Genomic DNA, 11,229 nt, shown 5'->3' on the forward strand with positions numbered 1-11,229 from the left:
GAAATGTCTGGGACCAGAGGGCTTAATCTCAGAATAAGGGGTCACACATTTAAATCAATGATAAGGAAGAATTTCTTCTTTCTGATGGTAGTGAATCTGTGGAATATTGGTGTCATTCTGCATCGCAAGCCAACTATCCAGACAAGTTTGTGGCTGGACTGGAGAGTTTGATTTATAAGGAGAGGCAGGATAGGCTGGGACTGCTTACTCTGGTGCATTGGAGGCTGAGGGGTGACCTTATAGAGCTTTATAAAATCATGAGTGGCTTAGATAAGATGAATATCCAAAGTCTTTTCCCTAGGGAAGGGGAGTCCAAAACTGGAGAGTATAGGTTTAATATGAGATGGGAAAGATTTAAAAGAGACTTGAGGGCCAATAGGGCTGCTGCGCTTTTGGAATGGAGCTACCAGAAGAAGTGATAGAGACGGGTATAATTTACAACTGGAAACTTACTCGACTTGCCAGCAGATATGGCCCTGAAGTGGTCAATCAGTGTCTGCATAGAGCCTTAACTTGCCACATCTCCAATTACCTGCTTCCTAGCAGGTGAGAGAAGTGGCTGCTTTCCCACATTTGTCTTGTTTTTCTGTGACTCCACCTAACCCCTCTCCTCCTGATCCCCACCTTGAGAAGCACTCACCTCCTCATCGTTGGATCCCCTGAAATGCAGGCCTTGACTGACGGTCTTCAGGACTTAGAAGCTATGATTAGCTAGCATCTTCTGGCACTGTCAAGGAAACTCACCGATCAGTTCTTACCAAGATGATTGGCTTGCAGTCCAGCAAGCTTTCTTACCATACAGGGTCAAGATTAGAGTGGTGCTGGAAAAATACAGCAGGTCAGGCAGCATCCGAGGAGCAGGAAAATTGGCATTTCAGGCAAAAGCCCTTCATCAGGAATGATTCCAGTACCACTCTAATCTTGACTCAGATCTCCAGCATCTGCAGCCCTCACTTTCATCTTACCATGCAGGGTGGTGAGTCAATTAACACTGAACACACCACCTCCACATTTAATCTAAAAACAAAAGGATTGTGGCAATTCTGTACATGGTGGAAAATGGCTGTTCAGCTGTCGGGGGCATCCTTGAGGAATACCCTCAGGCAGAGCTGGCAATCTAAGATACAATGCCCTCCTGTTTAAATATCATACTGTTCAGATTTGGGCATGAGGGGTGATTTGTTGGTTGGTACATATGGGAATCAACAGCTTCAACAGAGCAATAGGGAAGACTGGAGAATTAAATTAAACTGAAAAGCGATTTTCTTGTGCTTTGTGAACAGAGTCCAGATCCACCATGTGTACTGAAACCACTGTGTGTACTGAAGCAGTCTAACTAAGATTGAGCATGTTCCTTTAATTTTAGTTGTGGAGCTGACTGTATGAATCAGAATGTCTATCAGACAGATATGAGATCAGCTTCCCTGATGCCTAGCTATCAATATGCCCCAGTGTTGCTAAGTGCGTTATAGTGCACTTGAGCCAAATGGGAAATGATCTTATCAGGGTCTGTCTGCTATTCCTAATAAGGAAAGCACTTGCAGACAGTCTGAATGATACAATCCTCACATCAACAGATTCTGGGATACTGCATGTAGGATTTAAATCAGTTCTGTGTAGATCCTCATTCACAAGGGCAAGATGATTTGCTTTTTCTATTTGCAATCACCTACACATTGGATTACCAGATGTTCTGGACTGTCCTGATTTTTTTTCCTGCAAACTTCCTCTCAAGTTGCACAAACGTCCCAGCTTTCACCTTATCGTAGACCACTTCCTTTACCCTTCCCCTTTTGTTAAAACCATTGTCACCAAACTCCCCCAAAAAGCTCTCTAGCACTGCACTGCACCTAGTAAATTGCGATGCTGTCCATTTCAAGTGCAAAGTGACTGTAACACTCCCTCATTTGCAGTAATCCTTTTCACAGCATTCCAAGCCAGAAGGAAGTCAGGTTCTGGGTGAAGATAGTAGACTGATATTGGTCTCCATCAACCACAAGCCACATTTGAGGTAGTCAAACAGCACCTATTGGGAAATGGCAGAGAGCACCTCCTCTCTGGAATCAATCTATTGAATATAGTTCCAGTCAAACCAATCTCTTCTCACAGGATAGTCCTGCTGTCCCCTGTATCAGCCTGGTGAACCTCCACTGTGTGACAAATACAACCTTTCTTAAGAAGGGAGACCAAAACTGCAATATCCCAGGTGTGGTCACACCAAGTCCCTGAACAACTACACTAAGCAATCCCTTTTTTGGAATCCCCTTGTGGTGAAGGTCATTATACAATTTGCCTTCCTGCATCTGCCTGCCTATTTTCTTGATTGGTGTACAAGGATTCCATTTAAATAATACTCTTCTGTTTCTTACACTGAAATGTATAATTTCACATTTTGCTGCACCTGCCATGTGTTTGCCCACTCACTGAACTAATCTAAATCATCTTGAAACCTCCTTGCATTCTCCTCAGAAGTCACAATCCCATCCAGTTTAATGTCATCATCAAATGTGGAAATGTTGCATTTGGCTCCCTTATTCAGGTTATCTATATATATATATGAATAGCTAAGGTGTAAGTACCCCCTGCCACTCACATACATTGTTTCCTGTCTGTCAGTCAGTTCTTGATCCATGCCAAATTCCTTGTGCTTTAATTAACCTCTCGTGAGGGACCATATCAAAAGCCTTCTGAAAATCTTACCATGTCCACTGGTTCTCCCATTTTTAATATTCTATAAGTTAAATCCTCAAAAAAGACTCCAGTAGATTTGTTAAGCATGATTTGCCTTTCATAAAACCTTGCTGGCATGGTCTAATCCTGTTAATGACATGGGAAACACATTCACCTCTACCTCAGCAGGGGAAGTCTGTTTCGAAATAGCTATGGTGCCTTTTGGATGAATATAAAAGGTGAGGATTCACCTTACTACTTTGAAGAACATTGAATTCCCTTTGGTGTCAAGGCTAACATTTAACCCTCAAACAACATTGTAAAAGAAAACAGACTGGGTACTATTACATTGCCGCTTGTGGGAACATGTCTGGCTGCTGTGTATCCCTGTGTTATGACAATGATGACACCTTTAAAGCATTTATTTGGCTGTTAAGATTTTGTGATGTCTTACACTGGTAAAATGCTATATATAAATGAAGTTTTTTTATTTTAGGGTTCTCCACACAACCATCTTTCTGTCCGACAGCCAGCTTCACCTCTTCCTGCAGACCCAGCTGCCTCCGGCACAGATTGAGTCTTGTGTTCAGGGCCGCACTCCATTCTCTGTCAACAAGGCTATCTTGGAAAATGCCATGTGCAGAAAGAGTGTTCTGCTCAGGGAGGATGCAGAGGCTGTGGGCTACGAGTGCGGAAGGTAATCAATGTCTTGCGAGTGCTGGGAGGTGGGAAAGGGGACCATTAATTTACACTACCTTGGCAGTAACCAAGCAAATTCACTCATTAACTGGCTGAAGCACCAGAGGGAAAATTGTAAGAGTTCTTTTACTTATCGAGCTGTCATAATCTGCAGTACCTTGCTTTATAGGACGGTGAAAACAGATTCAATAGTAACTTTCAAGAATTGAATTGGACAAATACAATTTGCGGTTATGGGGAAAGAGAAGGGCAAGAAATTGGATCACTTTTTCAAAGAAGTAATAAAGACATGATGGGCCTAATGACCTCCTTCTATACTGTAAGACTGCTTGATCTAAGGAATGAGTGCAATTGTATAGGGCCACAAATCCACTGATATCATATTGGCAGTCAGTTTATATTCACCTCTCCATGCCACTTACATCTACAACTCCAATTAACCAGATGGGAATTCTGATTTATATCCTTATCCAGTTGCAATTAATGGCTGATCTGATTGTAACGTCAGTTCCCCTTTACCCCAAGTTTACCAAGAACCTATTCACTTCTGCCTTCAAAATATTTAAAGATTCTGCTTCCATTACCTTTTCAGTCCTTTCACTACATCTCAGTCCTCTGGGGAAAAAATATATTTTCATCTGTCTTAAACGGGAAGCCATCTATTTTTAAATCATGACCTCTACTTCTAGATTCTCCCACACGAGGAAGCATCCTTTCAACATTAACCCTGTCAGGAACCCTCAGGACTCACTATCTCTTGTAAGCTTCACTGATCCAAGTCTACCCTATCCCAACTTTCCTCATAAGAGAACCCACCTGTTAGTCTGGTAAACCTTCTCTCAACACCTTCCAACACACTTACATCCTTCCTTAAATAAAGAGAGCAACACTGTGCAAAGTCTCACCAGTGCCATACAACTGAAATATAACCTCCCTAATTTTGTATTTAGTTACATTTGCAATAAATTATCATGTCTATTAACTTTCCACTTACTGTACTTACATGTGAATCATTTGTGATCCATCCCTCTGCAACTCAGAATGCTACGTATGTTCCTTTTTCAGTCTTGCTGCCAAAATGGACAATTCAGCATTTTTCCAGGTTATATAAAAGATTTGCCAGATCCTTGCTCAGTCACTTTATCTATACTCTTTGGACCTCTTTATGCCCTCTTCACAACTTATTTTGTGACCTTTCCTTGTGTCATCAGCATATTTATCAACCCATACCTTCAGCTCCTTCATCCAGGTAATTTATGTAAGTTATAAAAAATCCCTGTGGCATCACTGTTCATCACATCTTGATAACTAAAATAATGACCATTTAAGGCTACTCCCTGCTTCCTGTTCATCAGCCAATCTTCCATCCATATCAGTATGTTAACCTGTATACTATGTGCTTTTAATTTCCACAATAACCTTTGATGTTTCTCCTTATCAATATCTTCTGAAAATTGAAGTACATCCACCAATTCCCCTTTATCCAAGCGCATTATTTGTTCAAATCAACCCAATAAATTGACTAGATATGATTTCCTTTTCACAAAGCTCTGCCTGATTACCTCGAACTTTTATAATGCCTTTAATAATAACTTTTAATATTTTCCTTATGACAGACATTAAACCAATTGGTCTACAATTACCAATTTTCTTTCTTCCTCCCTCTTTGGATAAACTAATTATCTTCCAATCTAGATTAGATTAGATTAGATTACTTAGATTAGATTAGATTAGATTAGATTAGATTAGATTACTTTACAGTGTGGAAACAGGCCCTTCGGCCCAACAAGTCCACACCGACCTGCCGAAGCGCAAACCACCCATACCCCTACATTTACCCCTTACCTAACACTACGGACAATTTAACATGGCCAATTCACCTGACTTGCACATCTTTGGACTGTGGGAGGAAACCGGAGCACCCGGAGGAAACCCACGCAGACACGGGGAGAATGTGCAAACTCTACAAAGTCAGTCGCCTGAGGCGGGAATTGAACCAGGGTCTCTGGCGCTGTGAGGCAGCAGTGCTAACCACTGTGCCACCGTGCCGCCCGTTCTAGTAGAAATCTAGTAGAATTCCACCCAAGACCTGGGGAATTTTGAAAAATTAAAACCAACACATCAACCATCTCAGTAGTCACTTCTTTTAACACCTTAGGATAAAATCTATGAGGAGCCAGGCATTTGTCAGCCATAGCACCAACAACCTGTTGGTATCATCGCCTTGATTATTGTACATTTCTTGAAGCCTCCCTGCTTTTTTTTTTGGTAAAATACAGTCGCTTTTGAAATGTTATCACGTTCTCTGTATTAAAGAATGCCACCTTATTTTCATTATTAATTCCCCAGACTCACTTCCTCTAAGTCCATTTTTTCTTTTTAAATATCTGTACAAATTTTTACTGCCTATTTTTATATTTCTAGCAAGCTTTCCTCACTACAATTGTGGCCTCATTAACATTTTAGTCATTCCTTGCTATTTTTTATATTAAGACCAATCTTCTGACCTGCCACCCATCTTTGTGTAACTTTATGTAATGATATGCTATTTCTTTAAAGTTTGATGCTTTCTTGAACTTTTGTTTTGTTAATCGCAGAGGGGGCTTTTCCCTTGGAAGTTTTCTTTCTGAGTTGGCATGTAAAGATTGAAAATGTCAATATTAGCCATTGCTCCTACTTCTTGTTGCTGTTGGGAAATGCATGCAGTTTCGAGTTTGGTTAGGCTAGTGTGCAGTGTGCTGTAATTCAGCCATTGTCAGCAAGCTAGTAGAATTCACGTGTCTCTGATGAACTGTACCTCACCCTAGGGAGAAAGATTTGCCTTTATAAGGCACTTTTCACAACCTCAGGACATCCAAACTCCTTTATAGCCAGGGTAGGATGCTAATGAATGTAGTAATGTCAGAAAAGCAGCAGCTGCCAATGAGCTTCCAGAAACAGCAACGTAATAAGAACCAAATCAATTGCTTTCACATTTTGGTTGAAGATTAAATAGTTTCTAAAAGACAAGAAATAACTCCCCTGCTCTTCATCAAAATAGTGCCAAGGGATATTTTCCGTGTACCGAAGAAAATAGATAGAACCTCTGTTTAACGTGAAAAAGTGCATCTCCGATATTGCAGCACTCCCTCAGAGCTTCACTAAAGAGTCAGCCTGAATAGGTCATAGTGTGGGATACAGCCTTCTGATTCAGAAACCTGACCCGATTGTGACACACTGAGCTAAGTTGGTATCAGCTGATAAGTTTGGATAAAGGAGGGAAAACTGAAAAGAAAAATAAGTAGACACGTAGTTACTTAATAACAAATTAGGTGACAATGTGATTTTTGTTGTAACATGCTGCACAGCACTGACACAGAATCATTGCTCCAAGTTTGAATCATATTTCTGTTAGTGTCAGACCAGTAGAGAAAAAAAATAACCAATCAAGGACATGCTTGTCTAAAAAAATGGAGGACAATCATCAACAAGTCGAAAAGTGTGGCGCTGGAAAAGCGCAGGTGGTCAGGCAGCATCCAAGGAGTAGGAGAATCCACGTTTCGAGCATAAGCTCTTGATCAGGAATGAGGGGGGTGGCCCAAATCTGCAGTCCTCACTTTATCCCAATCATCAACAAGTGTACTGTCTTCTGTCATTTTAAATTTCCCTCCAGATTTAAAACAATATTCATTCCCAGGAGGTTGGTATCACTGGCCAGGTCAGCAGCTATTGTTTTGAGGAACTGACTTCAGAGGACAGTTTAGAGTTGATGTGGGACTAGAGTCCAATACTGATTGGGTAATTATGGCAAATCCATTTGGTTTCGTATGGCATAAGAGTCAGCATTTAATCTTCCACATTTTTAAAGCTATATTCAAATTTCTAATTAATGATTTGAGCTCAAATTTTCTTGATCAATAGTCCAGGGAGTCTGAATTGCTTATCCAGTAATATAACCATTGCACCACCATGTCCCATTCAGTGCACAGGCAAAGATTGTGACCAAGTGAGCAGGAGATGATTCTCTGCACCCTATCCTCTACATCATCCACAGGCTGACATCGGCAAGCAACTGTTGGACTGAATTTCCTCATTTGTGATAGGGAATTAAAGCAGCAGTTTGCAGTTCTCCACAATGCAAACCAATGGTCCAGTGGGTTGATGAATTCTGACAGACTAGTGTTATAAACTGCTGGAATGTGATTCAATCTATCAGATTGCTCAGGAACTGACTCATATGTTTTCTGTTTGTGGCCAGCTCACCCTCTGACATTCAGGCAAATGTCGAAACCAGTGACGAGACCCCTGCGTCTCAGGAAGAGCCAGCAGCCTCAGGCAGGATATGAGGACCAAGTTGGAATGATATACTTTGCGTTATTGTGAATCTGCCCACGTCCTTGGCATGCAATGATATCTCGTCACTCAAATGATCTAAATTGAGATATTGACTGGATTGAACACAGTCTGATGTGGAGTTGTGACTGCAGTCTTTACTACAACAAAGTGTTGGACTGTCGAATTGCGAAACCAACTTTGAATCAATTAACATTCACTGCTTATTTCAGTAACAGAGTAGCAAAGATAGAATGAACAATGTGTTCCTGGAACATTCAAGAACGTGTTTTGATGCAGCATGTTTGTGGGTTTCATTTGATGGGTGTTGCTTGGAAGTAGAGTTTGTGAGTTTGATGCCTTTTAGTCCCATGCGATACTATTCATCTTACTGCTAGACCCAACTATTCCAATTCTCTTTTTCCAAAGAAGAGTCATAATAAACGCGCAACATTAACCACACCCCTCTCCATAGATATGACCAGTCTTGCCGAGTTTCTCCAGCACTTGCCCTTTTATTTCAAGTCTCCAGCATTCACAGTATTTGTTTCTTTGTATTCCAGTGGTGTCCTGGTGAGCCTCCAACCTCCTACCTTCCAAATGTCTGCTGCCTGAATCCTAACCCGTACAAAGCTCTTGCAGTGCCCTCTGACCAACACTGGCTCCTACTCTGGCAGCACTTTTGACTTTAAACTTCTAATCCTGGTTTTCAAATCCCTCCTTGGCCTAACTCCTTCCAATCTCTGAAATCTGCTCCAGCATCACAACTCTGCAAGATCTGTCTACCTCAGCCTCTTATCCAACCACTCATTTTCATCACCTTGCTCTTGGTAGTCGTGCTTAAGCTGCTTGAGTCCCAAGCTCTGTAATTCCCTCCCTCAGCCTCTACCTCTACCTCTCACTCCTCTTTGAAAACACTCCATAAACTTACCTCTTTGATCACCTGACCTTATATTTCCATATGTCTCTTGGCTGTCAAATTTGCCTGACGACCCTCCTATGACAGACCTTTGGGACGTTTTACAGTGTTCAAGGTTTTATGCAAAAGCATGTGTGTTATTGTTGTATACAGCTGCTACATTGTGAATATTGATAGAGAAAACCTAACTCCCTGTTGAATGGTTGAGTCACCTTTATGTGTGAGCAGCAGAGCAATGGTTAGTCAATAGAATCAACTTCTGTGACCTTCAGCTTCAGTCAATGTTTCTCCACTTGTTCGCAAAGATTGATGGTACTTCAGTTTCATAGAATCCCTAGTGTGAAAGGAGGCCATTTGGCCTGTCACATCCTCACTCACCCTCCAAAGGGCATCCCACCCAGACACATACCTTTACCCTATCCCCATAACCCCACATTTACCATGGCCAATCCACCTAACCTTTGGACTGTGGCAGGAAATCAGAGCATGCGGAGGAAACCCATACAGAAACGGGGAGAACATGCAACCTCCACAAGGACAGTTGCCCTAGGCTAGGTTCGAACTCCGGTCCCTGACGTTGTGAATTTGTGGGAAATATCAGTGGCAAGGTGGAATTTCAAAACAAATATTGTACCCTCGTCCTTACTTATGTCATTAAATCTCCATGACTGAAGGTTTATCGGGACATTAATGACGCCAGGAGATTCTCTTCCATGTAAGTCATGTTGAGGCTGTTTGTGGAAGTGGCTCTGCTGATTGCAAGAGCTCAGAGCTATTGGGGCAACTTGTTGCTGAAAAATGAAAGGATATCAAAGAATGACCTGTTTTACACTGAGATGCAGACACTGCAGCTACAAATCAAGACATTGTGTGAACAATTAAAATGTTATTCTCAAAGGGCTTCACAATCAGCAAAGAGGGGCCACTATTGTAACAAAGAAAACCAGAGGCAGGATCCCACACTAGGGAAAGTGATCGCCTGTTTTAGTGACAATAGGTGAGGGATAAATGTTGGCATGGAACACTCTGTTTTTGATGGGACCTTGATTTAAAGTATTACCTGAAAGAGAACCCCTCTGACAGTGCAGTGCTGGCACTGGGGACAGCGGCCTCCATTTTGAGCTAACGTCCCAGAGATGGAGCTAGAATCCACAAGCTTCTAAGGCAGTAATGCCCTGAGCCCCAGCTAGTTAACTGTGAAGGTTTGGACAGTAGGTGTAGTGAGTTTTCTGAAGGGTCCAGTCTTCACTCCCTACTCCTGCCCACTTTGATAAGTGTCTATAATGAAAACAACTAGAGATGCAACAAACATCACAAATGGAGACCCGTTTTGATGCTGCTCTTTAGTTTGCAAAAGGGGATGTCATGTTCCAGCAGGATCAGAATAATGTAGAAGCCTGATAAAAGCTACAGAGAATAACCAGTAAAGGCGAAAGTGGGGACTGCAGATGCTGGAGATCAGAGTCGAGAGTGTGGTGCTGGAAAAGCACAGCCAGTCCAGCAGCATCCGAGGAGCAGGAGAATCGATGTTTCGTGCAAAAGCCCTTCATCAGGAATGAGGCCGAAACGTTGATTTTCCTGCTGCTCGGATGCTGCCTGACCTGCTGTGCTTTTCCAGCACCATGCTCTCGACACAAATAAACAGTACAGCCTGGGAGCTAACGATAACAAATAAGGGGAATGCCGTTGATTCAGAGATTGATAACTTATCCGCTAATTAAATAAAGAGAATGCCCACCGTTACTTAACACAAAGCAGTCCACAGGATTAACACCTTGAGTATTCACTCCCTCTACCACCAATACACTATAGCAGCAGTGTGTACCACCTACAAGATGCACTGCAAGATCTAACCAAATCTCCTTCAGCAGCAGCTTCCAAATCTGTGAACTCTACACCATCCAAGTTGGCGACAGAGGAGGACTCCTCAACAGGAGATCGTTCACTCTTTTTCTCTTATTTTTCTCTTTTTGGGTTTTTTTCCCTTCATTCTTCTTACCTCCAGGTCTCAAGAGCTTCGATGTGGATCCAGAGTGGATTCACAGCCTCGATGTGGATCCAGAGCAGATTCACAGCCTCGAGGTGGACCCAGTACAATCTGGAGGTGAATCCTGGCATAGTCTGAAGTACTGACTGAGTTGGACGGACTGTTATCTGAACTTTTTATTTCTTTATTTTTCTAATTTATTCCTATGTTTTTGTACTTTTCTACCTAAGATGGCACAAATGTCTGTATTGCTGAACTGCTTATTTCCTTTTTATCTAATTTTTTTCCTAAGAATTTGTACTTTACAATCTGTACCTAGGTACCTTGTATCTAAAATGGCACCCTAAGTGGCAACCTGTAATCTTTTCACTGTACTCATATGAGTACAGAGTTTAGATTAGAGTGGTGACAGCGGGTCAGGCAGCATCCGAGGAGCAGGAAAATCGACATTTCGGGCAAAAGCCCTTCATCAGGAATAAAGGTAGGAAGCCTCCAGGGTGGAGAGATAAAGGGGGGTGAGGGGGGAGCTGGGGAGAAGCAGCAAAGAGTACAATAGGTGAATGGGGATGGGGGTGATAGGTCAGAGGGGAGGGTGGAGCGATTAGGTGGGAAGGGAGATTGGCAGGTAGGATAGGTCATGAGA

At 42.1% G+C, this 11,229-nt stretch overlaps 1 protein-coding gene across 4 annotated transcripts in view; it reads left to right on the forward strand.

Annotated features, from left to right (window-relative positions):
• LOC122539732 (sorting nexin-11-like) overlaps positions 1-10,832 on the forward strand; it is a 131,103-nt gene extending 120,271 nt beyond the window's left edge. For all 4 annotated transcript variants that reach the window (XM_043674762.2, XM_043674763.2, XM_087977726.1 and 1 more), the window contains 2 exons: positions 3,167-3,367; positions 7,607-10,832. In XM_043674762.2, the coding sequence (XP_043530697.2) occupies positions 3,167-3,367; positions 7,607-7,694 (289 nt within the window). In that variant the 3' untranslated portion in view covers positions 7,695-10,832. The remainder of the gene's footprint in view (positions 1-3,166; positions 3,368-7,606) is intronic.
• Positions 10,833-11,229: the final 397 nt, after the last annotated feature.

This window comes from Chiloscyllium plagiosum, unplaced genomic scaffold (genome assembly GCF_037043375.1).
Source record: "Chiloscyllium plagiosum isolate Xiang-an unplaced genomic scaffold, Cpla_swu_hap1 HiC_scaffold_32, whole genome shotgun sequence".
NCBI classification, from domain to species: domain Eukaryota; kingdom Metazoa; phylum Chordata; class Chondrichthyes; order Orectolobiformes; family Hemiscylliidae; genus Chiloscyllium; species Chiloscyllium plagiosum.